The 14,419-nt window shown below is 39.8% G+C and overlaps 2 protein-coding genes across 2 annotated transcripts; both read right to left on the bottom strand.

Moving 5' to 3' along the window:
- Positions 1–4,447: 4,447 nt before the first annotated feature.
- On the bottom strand, positions 4,448–7,812 carry LOC142399836 (uncharacterized). Its single transcript, XM_075484378.1, has 2 exons — positions 7,741–7,812; positions 4,448–7,585 (listed from the first exon to the last, which is right to left on the bottom strand). Exons 1-2 carry the CDS (start codon positions 7,757–7,759, stop codon positions 5,682–5,684), a joined length of 1,923 nt encoding a protein of 640 aa, XP_075340493.1. The 5' UTR covers positions 7,760–7,812; the 3' UTR covers positions 4,448–5,681.
- Positions 7,813–10,356: 2,544 nt separating this feature from the next.
- On the bottom strand, positions 10,357–11,809 carry uts2d (urotensin 2 domain containing). Its single transcript, XM_075484377.1, has 5 exons — positions 11,693–11,809; positions 11,363–11,467; positions 11,234–11,271; positions 10,862–10,952; positions 10,357–10,768 (listed from the first exon to the last, which is right to left on the bottom strand). The coding sequence occupies exons 1-5, from the start codon at positions 11,790–11,792 to the stop codon at positions 10,743–10,745; spliced, it is 360 nt and encodes a 119-aa protein (XP_075340492.1). The 5' UTR covers positions 11,793–11,809; the 3' UTR covers positions 10,357–10,742.
- Positions 11,810–14,419: the final 2,610 nt, after the last annotated feature.

Here is a 14,419-nt window from a genome sequence, read left to right as displayed (position 1 = left end):
CCTATTTGCCTTCAGTTTTTGTGAGATCCTTGCACCATACTTATGCACCATCACGCCATGTCAAGTGTTTCAAAGTTAAGTATTTATCCATGCCATGCTAAGTTGTTTTTTTTTTTTGTTCCTAGTCTTGTTAATGTTTCATTTGATTCCACAGTTTAAGTTTCTTTGTTATCCGGCTCAGCCGCGCCTTTTGTTTGTTACTTTGTTATTGTAAAATAAATCTAGTTTGCTTTTTGAAGTCCGCATCCGTGTCCTTCCCTACACCACCCTGACAGAAATATTTTCTTCCATTTTGCAGATACCTGTTTTTGTTGTCTTTTGTTTTTCTGTCTTGAGAGGTTTGTTATATTGTTTTCTCATGAAAACATTCTATTATATTCCTGTATAGCATCGCCCTTATGAGCACTAACAACATCCAATTCGCACTTTGTTTTAAGTACTTTACATGAACTGAGGCAATCTTGGCCCTTGATGCCAAACAAGTTAGAGCAAGTTTAAATCCAATTAATTTATCTTGGTCTCATTTGACAAAATAATGTGCTCCCAAATTCATAGTTTTTTTTTTATTTTCATGTTTTTCATTAAGGTTCAATCTTAAAGTCTGGTGCCAAAGAATAAGAAAGCCTTTGTTCCTCTTTGATGGCATCCATTTAGGATGTTATGCAGCATTGTTTGCAGTGTCTGAGTTGTTACAGAAACTGAAATTAGTGCATTTCCTGAAACAAGTCTTTCCTGGAATTTTATCGGGGAGGCAACTGCAGATTAATGGGTTCTTTCTAGACCTCCTATTCACTTCCGTGACTGCATTTCCACTAATTTTTCATCGGCCACTGATCTTCCTGTATCCTCTCTCAATTGGTTAGTCTAGATTTTTCATTTCCTCCTGTGATTATTTTCTTATTGGGGCCAGGATGTACAGTGCACAGTGAAAATGAGTACACCCCTGTTGAAAAGTAACATTTTGAACAATATTTTAATACACACACAAGTTATTCCCAAAACGTGCATAGAGTAAGTTTAATACAACATCTGTTCAGCTTACAACAGAAAAAGAAAGGTCAATAATACAACTTAAATGACATATTTGTCCATTTTTGTGAAATTATGCTGGTGCAAAAGTGAGTACACCCCTATGTTAAACTCCCTGAGAATGGGCCGTGTTGGCCCGAAATGTCATGAAATGAAAAGGCATTAAAAGGGAGGTCATCGTTGTGCGTTTCATCCTTGCCTTACATTGAAATTTTACATTTTGAGTCTGCACCAGGCTAAAAGAGACGTGTGTGAGATTTGACTGAAATCCTATGGAGAGTATCATGATCTGCTTCAGTAGTCACAGTACATGTTGACAAGCATGTTTCTTTTGGTGAAATTCAGCTTCCTACTGTTGCTGGCATCCATACAGCCCCAAACCATGTCACTCCCACTACTATGCTTGACTTTAAGCATGGGGCACTTTTCTTTGTACAAATCACTTTTTACCACCACACAGGCTTGACACCATCTAAAGCAAATTTGTTCATCTTGGTGTCATCAGATCACAGGACATGGTTCCAGCAATCCATATCCTTAGTTTGTTTGTCTCTGATGAGACAATGTTAAACAAATTTGCTTTCGATGGTGTCAAGCATGTGTGGTGGTAAAAAGTGATTTGTACAAAGAAAAGTGCCCCATGCTTAAAGTCAAGCATAGTAGTGGGAGTGACATGGTTTGGGGCTGTATGGATGCCATCAACAGTAGGAAGCTGAATTTCACCAAAAGAAACATGCTTGTCAACATGTACTGTGACTACTGAAGCAGATCATGATACTCTCCATAGGATTTCAGTCAAATCTCACACACATCTCTTTTAGCCTGGTGCAGACTCAAAATGTAAAATTTCAATGTAAGGCAAGGATGAAACGCACAACGATGACCTCCCTTTTAATGCCTTTTCATTTCATGACATTTCGGGCCAACACGGCCCATTCTCAGGGAGTTTAACATAGGGGTGTACTCACTTTTGCACCAGCATAATTTCACAAAAATGGACAAATAGGTCATTTAAGTTATATTATTGACCTTTCTTTTCTGTTGTAAGCTGAACAGATGTTGTATTAAACTTACTCTATGCACGTTTTGGGAATAACTTGTGTGTGTATTAAAATATTGTTCAAAATGTTACTTTTCAACAGGGGTGTACTCATTTTCACTGTGCACTGTAGAAGACACATGAAGACACATGCAACTTGTATGGTCAAAACTGAAAAAGACCCGGTGTTCATGGGTTGTTTTGTGCTATGTAAAAGGGCTCTTGTGAAAGAACAAATTTAATTGACACTGCAAGTATTCTTAAGTTTGTTTGAGTGATTAAATTCTTTGATCCGAGCTTATTCTGGCATTAACCTTCTAGCTTGGGGCTTTCATTGTCTTTACAGTCATTTGCCTTTGTTCATAAGATGAAATGCTCTACTATACTCTCATTTGACATTCAAAGGATAAATGTACAGAAAGGGACTTATTTTTGTTGTTCATACTAAATAAATTCAGTGTATGTACTGTTATTAAATATTGGGCCTTGTTCTCTGAAACAAATCTATTTGAATAAAACCAAACTGAGACATACAAGAAACAGTTCACACTAATATCATTGGGGCTCATCATTTGGCTGAAGTGCCTAAACTGCTGTTAACAATTAATTAAAGGGCTAAAGAGGACAACAGTTTTACTCTATAGCTGTAAATTTGCATTGACCAGATTGAACAGTGTGCTTTGGACAATTCCCTCAGAACAGGAGGTTGTGGTAAGTTCATCGCAGACAAACCAAGCTCTTATCTCAAATGAATGAATCAACAGTTCAAGTCCATGTTTTTTTAAATTTTTCCACTGCTGTCAGTTATTTCTTGTGTTCATGCAGTGCAGTTTCCTCTTCCCAAGCTCACCCTCTCACAGTGTGAGCTGGCGTGTGCGCTCACCGTTGTGTGAGCTCAGTGTACTGGAAAGGCCCGTTGTCATAGCAATGAACTTGTTTGCCAATTCATCCTCTTTTGTTTGCTTTATGCTTTAAAGCCTGATCGCTTCTCATGGAATTTGCGGCATGTGTCGTCACTTGGAGAGGATTTAAAAGGTCTGAATTTTTTTAAACTTTTTTTGGCCATCAGAATAAGTTTATTTTTATTGAGAAGGCCCACAAAAGGTTACAAATGTGTCTTTAATTGTATAAGCTCCACTTAACTTAAGTTATTGGAAATACTTGAGAAATAATTTGATAAAAATAACTTTGCCGAGGAAAAAAAAACAAACAGGCATTGTTATGTATGATCTTGAGCTGTTCCCAAAAAATGTCCATCACTGTGGTGGGTGTAGTTCTGTGCACATTGTTGCGGCTTAGTCTTAAAATGGATGCTTGCAAAATTACAGGGATGCTGTTTTGCAAAAGAGTGAAAGTTGCTTTCCTCACTGAGATTGTGTAATCTGACTCATAGTTAAATGTGCTTCCTGTTATGACGGTTATTACGAAGATGATTTCCTAACCTTTCCAGCACCTAAGATGTGATTCACTTCTGGAAAGTACTTTTCTTATCCATTTCCTATTCAGGGAGAAAAAATTTAATTTCTGGAGCTGGTGCAAGTTTGCGAAGTATTATTCAAACATGCACTGAAATCTGTTTATTGATGCAAGGTGTGTGAATTTACATGTGGTTGGAATATTCACTGACTGAATATGTATTGAAATTTGAAAAGTGTGGGCTTGGTCGGATTCAAACAGAGAACAGATATAAAAAAAAAAACCCACAGAATTAGTAATGGGGGAGGCAGGATAACATCATAATGACATACATTAGAGGTATTTACATACAAACCTTCCACATCTTCTAAAAAGCATCACCTTCAAGCTCACCTTATTACGAGTAGTTTAAAGTAAATTAGAACGTATACCTAAGTTTAAAAGTCTCTACATGAAATTTTCAGTTACTTGCACTTGACTTCAGTTGTTTTTTTTCCTGCTTTATAAAACTTCCTTTTCTCTACTAGATTTTCAAGTGAAACCTTAAACTTTGAACACAGCAGCATTAATTCAAATTAATGTTCAAACGATCAGATATGTTACAAAAAAAATCTAAATTAAAAAACTGAAAACAGCTTTGTTTAGTTTTCTTCCTTGCCGTCCTACTATTGATCTCAGAACACTCCAGATTTATCTGGTAGACCTGCAAATAAAACTCTTGATGTAGTTCAAACAGCTCCACGTCCAGCTGCTATAAGAGGAACACACTAATTACATATTTATGCATCAGTATGAATAAACTAATGATGTCCTATATACCATAATTCCAGTCAAAAGGATATTTTATTAACCAGTTTTCGTCCTTCTCTTCACCACGGCACATCCCTGAGAAATGGCAACAGAGACTTTCTAAAGTGATGAGGTTTTCTTCATGCAGTTTGAAAGGTCCAAGACTAAAGGGAATCAAATCCTCACAGCAGTGACTTTATTTTGCTTCATGAAGCCCTCCACATGTTAAGTAAAGTCACAACACACAAAGAAAATAACATGGAAAATATATACATGTCACATGGAAATCAGTGTGTAATAATTCAAGAGTGTAACTTTAAAGCAAAAAAAAAAGAAAACAAAAAAAGACAAAATGTAAAGACAGGCTTGAAGTTGAAATTATTTCAATTCTCAGTCATTTTCCAGATCTTCTCCTTACTAATCAATTTGTTGTTTCATCCAAAAAAATGTAGAAAAAGGCCTAAAAAGCCAGTTGCAACTGACAATATACAGTGCACTCACAACACAGCACGGCTGGCTTCCTTCACAGCCACCTGCTTCACAAACACATCTCACAAGCTGCTGTATGCCCAATTATTATCTTAATCCAAACACTCAACACTTCTATGCTCAACAGTTTCCTTTAAATAATTTCAGCAGCCCCCCTGCGCAGAGGAAAAATAAGAGGCAACGAGGGCGAGCCCACCACCCTCTCCTGTGTTCTTAATTTGAAGAAACCCCAGAAGCTGTCACACTGTACCTCTACAGCAAACCTCTGCCGCTTTAAATAGTTCGAAGGAAACATACGTGCCGGCCGGCTTTCACGACTGATCTCAGCTGCAGGGGCACAGAGGACTCACTCAGCGGGGCTCCAGAAAACAAATTCGTCGGGGTCACCATTATGTTGTGAAGAAAAAGGAGTCGGACTCACCTTTGTAGCCTCTTATTGGGAATTTATTGAACAGACCGTCACAGAGACATGTACATTTCAGCATGCACGGAGATTCCCAATGACCTTAGTTTGTGAGATCTTCTTATACCTCTTGATATCATTTTGTGTGTATGTGGCCCAATCCTAATCTCTATCTGGCGCCTGCTGTCTGAGAATGCTGCTACATCTTCATCATTGTGTAGACAGAGTTCATTCTGGTCCTAAACAATATGTGGTTTGAGCAGTGTCAAGGCCCTACAGATGGTGTTAAAAGAGTTTTGATTGATCAAATCCAAAGATAAGTGATTTATTTTTATGTGGCAAAAAAAAAAACAATAAAGCTTGACATCTTTAAATTCTTCATTATTTTCAAAAGACTAAAACAAAAGTTCATGATATTCTGAATCTAAAGTTTCAAGTTCAACACCCCTAAAAGAAACAATTCAAGGAAGAACTCCACACATAATCAAGAAAAGCAACAAGCAATAGTAATCATTTTTAAGTGGAGCCTCTGCAGTTGATCTTCCTGTGTGCACCAGGCTTGATAACACAGTGTTTCTTGTCATTATGTGCACACACAGCCTTCAGCTTATCCATTCTCCCGCTGAGGCGATGCATGCCATATATGGCTCCAAGAATCAGCGACAAGCCTGTGGCCAAGAGAAGGATGTAACTAAACATGAGGAACCCCACCAAAGCTGTATTGGAGGGTAGAAACCATATGTATACCCAGCCTTTGTGATGGTTGTGGTGAATATACTCAGGTCCATGTTCAACCACTAGTATATCATGAAAAAGAGATGTGACAGGGCGAGCTTCATCTGGTAAAGCAGTGGCTGCAGTGGCTGCAGTGTCAAGCAACGTTGAGAGTGTCTTGGTAACTGAGGTGGTTGGTCTTGCAGGTGGAGTGGTTGAAATGATGTCCAGTGGTCTTGTTGGCTCGTGGAAGTAGGTTTGTGTTGTAGAATAACTTTTGGATGGTTTTACGTCGCAGTACTTGAATTCCTCATCACTCAGAGAGCCAACAGTAAGGAGCTGCTGGTAGACTGGACTGTGACATATGATGTCGTTTTTGTCAAGAATAACATGCTCATTATGTCTTATCCATCTTGCTATACCTCTGATAGCACAAGTACAATCCCAGGGATTACCACTCAGGGTAAGATCCTTCAAATTTTCGTTTGAGAGGAAAATATCTCCTGGAAGTGTCGTTAAGAGGTTCTTTGTCAAATCCATTGTTACAAGCCCTGTAAGGTTCTGAAAGATGTCTTCAGGTAGGCTCCTCACTTGATTGTCATTTAGGAGAAGTATGCCCAGTGTAGTTAAGGTGGAGAAAAGCCGAGGATGAAGATAACTGAGGTTGTTGAATCTCAACGAGAGCTTCTGAAGGTTGGGAAGATAGTAGAAAAGATCCGACGGAAGTTCTCTCAGTTTTTCATTTAAGTGCAAGTTCAGGTACAGCAGCCCAGACATGTTTGCAAACAAATTTCCAGGAACAGTAGTGAGGTTGGTGTCAAATAGATAAAACTCTCTCATGTTGGGCATGTGACCCATTAGCTCATCTGGCAAAGATAATAAGGGGTTTTTGTAAATGGTGAGTTTGCTCAGCTTGGGCATGTTGTAAAAGCTCTTGTGTGGGACCGCCTGGAGTTGGTTTGAGGACAGGGTCAGGGTTTTCAGGCTCCTCAGTGACCAAAACACTTGAGGTGGAAGACTTTTTATCTTGTTTTGATGGAGCATTAACTCTTCAAGTTTAACAAGTTTATCAAAGATTCCAGCTTCCAGCACCTCTAACTCATTGTTATAGATCCTGAGCAGTTGAAGTTTTGTCAGGGAGTGAAAGATGGTAGGTGGAAGCTTCTTGATGTAGTTCCTGCCGAGGTTCAGAATGGTGAGGTTGGTCAATCCATCAAAAATGTCTGAGGCAGGGTTGGTGAGTTTGTTGCGAGTCAGGTCTAGAACCAGCAACCCGACAAGCCCCTCAAACATGTCAGGAGCAAGTCTCTCCAATTGGTTCCCTTCTAAGTAAATCTCCTCCAGAGTGCTAAGTGGACTAAACACTCGTGCTGGAAGGCTGGACAGATCATTGAACGACAGCTTGATAGACTTGAGCTGAGGAGCTACATGGAAGGCCAGAGGATGAATGGTGTGTAGATGGCTGTGAGTCAGCATGAAACGGAGCAAGAGGTCCTGGTCAGCCAGACTCCGCTCATTGATGATGTTCATGTTTGTGTCATTTAGCAGCAAAGTGTAAGTGTGGAGTGGCAGATTCTGTGGTATATCTTTGATGGTGTGCCCGACACATTTGACGATACCTGAACTGCATATACAGCTGCTGGGGCAAGACACTTCACAGTTAAGGAGCGGGAGAATGGACAGGATGAGAATCATCCACAATTTCCCTGTGCAGTCCAAGAAAAATAAAACATATTTTAAGTTATGCTTAAAATTTCATTTAAAAATAATAAGAAGTAAAACATAATTGATATTATTTTAAATTGCAATAAAACGCTATTATCTATTTTGGATGAAAATGTAAACAAGATATTCTACTAACCTCTGAAGTGGGCATCCATCTCCGTCTGTTTTTTTTACTGCAGTGCTCTGCGCTGCCTGTCTGTCTTGTGCCATCTTAAATAGATGTGCAGCCTGTCTGTCAAGTTATCCCGCCTCTGCTCCACTGACATGTCAGCTCAAAGGACTATCATATCTTTCATGCTGCAAAGTTATTGACATTTACAGACAAGCATGACCACAGAGGGCTTTAAAAATATAACCATGGGGTGAAAGTACTTATTCCATTAAGCTTTTTCACATAATTAATCCTACAAAGTTTACATGAACATCTGACAAATGACAATCTTAGTGTTGCATTATTTCTGCATTTTTTTTGTGTTTGCATTTTTGTTTTGTTGTATTGCTGTTTTTTTTTTGTTTTTTTTTTCTAAAAAAAGGTTTTGTCTAAACCTTTTTTCTAAAGAGGTTTTGATGGTGGTGTGGTGGTTAGAACCATCACCTAACAGCAAGAAGGTTCCAGGTTCAACTCCCAGCTGGGGCCTTTCTGTGTAGAGTTTGTATGTTCTCCCCGTGTATGCGTGGGTTCTCTCCAGGTGCTCTGGCTTCCTCTCACTGTCCAAAAACATGCATGTTAGGTTAATTGGTGACTCTAAAATCTCTCCCTAGGAGTGAGTGTGAGCATGTGTGTGGTTGCTTGTCTCATTTGTCTCTGTGTGGCCCTGAGATGGACTGGCAGCCTGTCCAGAGTGTACCCTGCCTCTCGCCCGATGACCGCTGGGATAGGCTCCAGCCCCACCGCGACCCGACCGACAGATTCAGTGGGTATAGAAAATGGATGGTTTTGACAGTTTTGCTTTCCTAATGCTCCAGTCGTACTTATCTTTCTGTTCTAGTCCCATCTAAAAATAAAACTGTAAAGTCTGTCCTATGTGATATTCAACCATAAAAAAAAGATACTTTTTTTTGAGTGACACAAATGGTGCTGGCTCATTTCCTGCTGAGGACTTATCTTTACAGGGACGGTCTCAGACTGCTCTGCTTCCCGTTCATGAGCTGAACTGAAACAATACAATAAAAACATTTTCTGAAGCAACTCAGTTGGGGTGATTTGTGCTGCTTTAAGGTGACAGCACAGTTGGATGGTTGTATCCATCTGGTTGCTGATGTGAAATTTTTAGCCAAAATTTTTTTTAAAAGTCCAACTGATCCACAAATTTGCTTTTTATCCAGTTCTGACACAAATCCACTGTGTGAGGGCATATTTTTACTTGTAGTCACACTGCTATACTGTGACTACAAGTGGCTTAAATGCACCGTGAGTTTATTGTACAAACAGATAGCTTATGTCACATGGTGGCTCATTCATCATGTCTTCCAAAATTTCTGGATGCTTGTTGAAACTAGACAGTAACATGAGTGCAGAATTTTTATGTTTTAACAGACCAGTTACAAGACAATGCAGTTAATTGCTACATGATTATGTAGACTTTCATTTCTATTAATCATTGGAATTGGAGCACCAGCATTCAAAAGCCCTATTGTAATTGTATTGCCCTATTGTGATTATTATTGTTATGTTTCTGGAATAAAATTGATTACATGTTTGAGGGGGAAACTTGATGCCTCATTGCACATGTGTCAGAGGGGATGAGATTTTTCACATTCTAGTGGTGAGCTGTATGGGTGTGGCAACATGGCTAGGAAGAGCTAATTTCAATTCACTTTTCAATATTCGGCAGCAGTTTGGTTCAACAAACCCCTTCAAGAAATTGAATCAGTTTTATATTTGGTAAATCTAAGACTAGATGACTAGAAAGATTTGTTGTAGTAACTCCCACGTGCCTTTGCTCGCAGAATGTGGAATGAAAGTCTGTCTAATTTGGCAACGCAGCCAGGACCTTGTAAACAAGAGTTTGTAAAGAATCAATAATTAAATGATTTCAGAATTCTGAGGTTGAGAATATTTACATTTCCAACTTTTTCATTTATGTCAGATTGTCATTGCTGCCATCTTGCAACACTTGAAAATGAAACTGCTGGCATCTATGCTCTAATTTTGTCTCGCTGTACAAAATCTTCATGAAAAAATGCTGGAATGGTTATGTGTGTGTGAGTGACTAATATTTGCTGAAACTGCAGCTCAGTCAGAGCAAAGTAATCACTTTATTGGATGCTGCTGTTTAAGCCTGTGAATGCATCTTCAGTCTGGTTTCCCAGAAACCTCCTCTGTTCTGCATGTGCTGTATGATAAACACCTTTTCACTCCAGCGCTGCCTTTGTTCAGACTAAGCTTGTGACTCAGCTGTGTGAGCCTGCTCTAAAAGATCCAGTCAAATGAATATCATTGGACTGTAAATCACCCATAACAGCAGCTTTGCCACGTGGTTTTGTTAGCACGTGCTAATTATTACAGTTTCAAATCTTTGCCTCTTTCATGCTGGTGGAATAACGGTATAAAGTTCATCTTCAGTAAAATTACTAAAGTTCTGAAAATAATGCAAGAATGCCATTCTAAAAGACAAAAACAAAAAAAAAGATTTCCTGAGAAAATAATTTCCTTCTTAGACATTTCAAAACAAAGCAAAACAAAAAGTACATGTAGATATAATTTTATTTACATTGTAAAACTAACAGTGCATTTCTAAAAGCAGTGACAGGTGATTGTTGGCAGTGGCGTACAAAATATGCTGAGGCGTGCCACAGGAGGGCGACAAAAACACAAGAGGCAGACAAATAAAAATCCACAGTGAAATATGAATACATCTTTGGAGTCGAGTACATTTTTGTCATATCTGACCACCAAGTATTTCCAGTGAGAAGCTGATTATTTACAGATTCAACATGTACAGCAACGGCAGTTAGAGCTTTCACGACAGAACTTTAGTGCACAAAAAATGAAACGTTTATTGATGACACTGACTGTGGTACAACTCCATATTGCTGGAATAAATATATTGTGAATAAATTACTGGTGTTGCAGATTTTAAGGCTATGTTGGGCTTTGCAGCAAGTTTTCACAGTGGTCCTCCTTATGCGTCCATGTCAAACACAGTACTTCCAGAAGCAAGCTGTTGACGGCAGGAGACACAGATTTAGCAGAATTAGATTCAGGTGATCTAAAAAGAGAAACGTCAGGTATTGTAAGTGTGTATTTAACTCACGTTCGCCCCGCTTTCTGTTTATGGATTTGCCTTCTGCCAAATTAGCTGTAATCTTGCTCTCCAGTTCCAGGTCCTCCCTCAGTGCCCGCATCTGTACGCACAGATTACAGTGATTAAACACATTCATCTTATCATCGATACTCAATATCTTCAAGGTAATTTTTCAAGGTCATCATTTTCAAGGTCATCAAGTTGTTTAAGAGATTTTCATTGTGTGACTTGTGTTTACTGTACTTAGAATTAATTCACAGCTTTAGAGAAATTGAAATCAGTTGCCAGCACTCAATTTCAAGCACACTGCGGACACATCTTAACATCCCTGCCTAATCCTCAGTTTTTCATGAACTACAGCAGCTAAAAAAGAAGCCTTACCTGCTCAAGCTCCGCTATTTTATTAGCCAGCTCCATACCTGCTAACAGAAAGTCCCATTAATATGCTGGCAAATATGTAAATGCGATATTTATAATGGAGTTAGCATTCTTCCACATGCAGTTTCTCACCCAGATATTCGTCCTTTTCAACAGGAACTAAACTTTTGTGTATTAATAGAGCGAGAATCTTGCTCTGACTGTCTGCATCCTCTTTAAGATCAAAAACATGGTTTCCTGCACATATAAAGCACATGAAAATGTCCCTTTAAGTCGAACAAACACATAAAATTAGATCATTCTATGTCTTGAGTGTTTCTTAACCTGGTATATATATTTTTTTTTACTTTTTTCAAGTTCATATAATTGCATGCATAATTTTCAAACTTCTGCTGAAAAAAACCCCAAAACATTTGCATTTTTATTGTAGAGACATTGAAATGAACATTTTTGCACACTCACCAGAGTTGAATATGCTCCTCCCCTCCACACTGGTCATCCCCTGCAGTAGTATCAAACCCATAAGTCCTAAACCATATGTCACAACTGAAACCCTGTCCATTGCACTCTGTGTATAGAAAGCCCGCGATATGATCCTCTTCAAACAACGCAACCAGTCCGCTCCCTTCACTTCATACCATCAATATATTTATACTTTTTTGGCTGGGAGGAGGGGCCAGTCAGCCCCTTGTCACCTAGTCATTGGGGGCTTCGTCAACAAACTACTTTTTACAAGGACTGTGGACGTCTGAATGAAATACAGGCTGTGACGTTGCAGTGAAGGCCAGTAGCCCTACATCACTCTGACATGGGCAAATCAAACAGAAAGGAAGGTATCAATCAGCCAGCTGGTTATGAGAGACCACAATCAGATGTTCTTGGCACCTGTGAGTCTTTTTCTTTTACATTAATTGGTTCTTTAGATAGACACATATGGGTGTGCTGGTCCGGGCAAAGAAAGGTAAGTAAATTGATTCAGTGTCTAAGAGCGCCATAGCAAGAGATGGGCTCCTCAATCTTGGCTTTAGGACTGATTTGGAACTGAGGGAAAATCCATCACTGAGACCGAGCCAATCACCCAACGCCACCAAGGTCACCGTTGTCCGCCATCAAGGAAATCACAGCTCACACCTCTGTCAGAGGAGCAGACATTGTGCTCGTCCAGTGTTAAAGGGATAGTTCACCTCTTTTGACATGAAGCTGTATGACATCCCATACTATTATTTATGAACAGTTTCTTACACCCCCCCCCCCCCCCCCACCCCCCCTGCGTACTGTGAGCCGAGTTCCAGCCTCGTTTTGGCGTTGATGAAGGTAGTCCGGCTAGTTTGCTGGGGCCACAAAAAAAACAATAGTTTTGCTTCTCAAAACAACATGCGTTCAAAAGAGTAATACATTTGCATCACAAAATCGTTCACCCAGAAAAAGTCAGACCTCACAATCGCTTGGCGCTATTTTCTCTCCCTTCTATCACTACGGGCTGTGTAAACTGTGCAGACCGAGCAGTCCCCTGCTTCCGAGCAGTAAACACCGTAACAGGCGCAGCTATTGGCAGGCGGCAGCACGCAGTAATACGAAGGGAGAGAAAATAGCGCCAAGCGATTGTGAGGTCTGACTTTTTCCTGGAGAACGATTTTGTGATGCAAATGTATTACTCTTTTGAACGCATATTGTTTTGAGAAGCAAAACGCTTTATTTTTGTGGCCCCAGCCAACTAGCCGGAGTGCCGGAGTGCCAGACTACCTTCGTCAACGCCAAAACGAGGCTGTAACTCGGCTCACAGGACGCAGCGGGAGGTAAGAAAATGTTCATAAATAATAATGCTAGTATGGGATGTCATACAGCTTCATGTCAAAAGAGGCGAACTATCCCTTTAAGGAGACGAGCTGCCACCTGCTAAATTAGACTGGTGAGGGGTTCAAAAAAGTCCTCTTAGATGTCTCATATGGGCCTCACATCCAAGAACTGTACACAAACGTAAAGCTGTAGTCATTCAGCTGTTCATCACACCTACCTAAAAGACCTGAAGAAAAGACGACTAATGTGGAACAACCAAAAGAATCAGGAGATTAATTTGGAATTAAGCTAAGATAGTCAGTAAGCATTCGCAGTAATACGGAGGGAGAGAAAATAGCGCCAATTGATTGTGAGGTCTGACTTTTTCCTGGAGAACGATTTTGTGATGCCAATGTATTACTCTTTTGAACGCATATTGTTTTGAGAAGCAAAGCGCTTTATTTTTGTGGCCCCAGCCAACTAGCCGGAGTGCCGGAGTGCCAGACTACCTTCGTCAACGCCAAAACGAGGCTGTAACTCGGCTCACAGGACGCAGCGGGAGGTAAGAAAATGTTCATAAATAAAGAAAAACGTCTATTGTTTGGACTTTTTGATTTTTCTTGCCACTCAATTGTTTGCATTGACCCTTTTTATAGCATTATAATTTAGAAACCCCACTACTCTGTCCCTAGGCTATATAACACAGAGCTGCTCAAAGAGTTTCGCATTTTCTCGGTTTTTGCTAAGGAAATAAATCTAATGGGTGCATCAAACCCATAAATACTGTTTCTGTGCCCAACCAGTCCACTGCGTCACTCCCCACAGATGTCATTTTTCACTGAAAAATAAACAGTAAGATTTAAAGTATTAATGCATTAACGTTAAGTGTAGACTTTGGTCTATTGTGGTTACTAACTGGCTCACAAATGGACCGCTACTGTTCATTCATTATAAATGATGACGCTTTAGAAATCTACTTTGGAACAGGTGAGCTGCAGCAGGTGTGGCAGACAACCTGCCATTAGAACTGCTGAACACTAGAGGGAGCAATCACAGTAACGTAATTTCAAAAGCAGCTGCTGTGACGTCACAGGATGCGCGAGCGTGTTTGTGCAACCGACGGAGAAAACGAGATAAGCGCTGAGAAAGCTTGTCGTACCTGCGAATGTGTCTCATATTTATTCAAAGGAGGACAGGTGATCATAGTCTGCTGTGACTCCGTTGAAGAAACAAATGATGATAATAATAATAATCTTGCATTTTTTGTCTGCATACAGTGCCGCAAGCATCGCTGTTCATCTAGATAACAGTTTATTCTCAGGCAGACTCATGAGGGCTTCCTGAAGCTGCTGCAGATGTCAACAGTGATGCGTGCAGTGCAGCTGCATCAATTTTCACAAGTCACTACAGTCA

Source organism: Odontesthes bonariensis, chromosome 15, assembly GCF_027942865.1.
Source record: "Odontesthes bonariensis isolate fOdoBon6 chromosome 15, fOdoBon6.hap1, whole genome shotgun sequence".
In the NCBI taxonomy this organism is placed as follows: domain Eukaryota; kingdom Metazoa; phylum Chordata; class Actinopteri; order Atheriniformes; family Atherinopsidae; genus Odontesthes; species Odontesthes bonariensis.
This window is presented reverse-complemented; position numbering and strand designations above follow the sequence as displayed.

Coding starts and splice junctions, on each gene's coding strand:
- uts2d (XM_075484377.1), bottom strand. CDS start 11,792: ATGGACAGGGTTTCAGTTGTGACATATGGTTTAGGACTTATGGGTTTG. Junction 10,953..11,233: donor AAATAGCGGAGCTTGAGCAG/GTAAGGCTTCTT, acceptor CTGTGCGTACAG/ATGCGGGCACTGAGGGAGGA. Junction 10,769..10,861: donor AAACAGAAAGCGGGGCGAAC/GTGAGTTAAATA, acceptor TGCCGTCAACAG/CTTGCTTCTGGAAGTACTGT.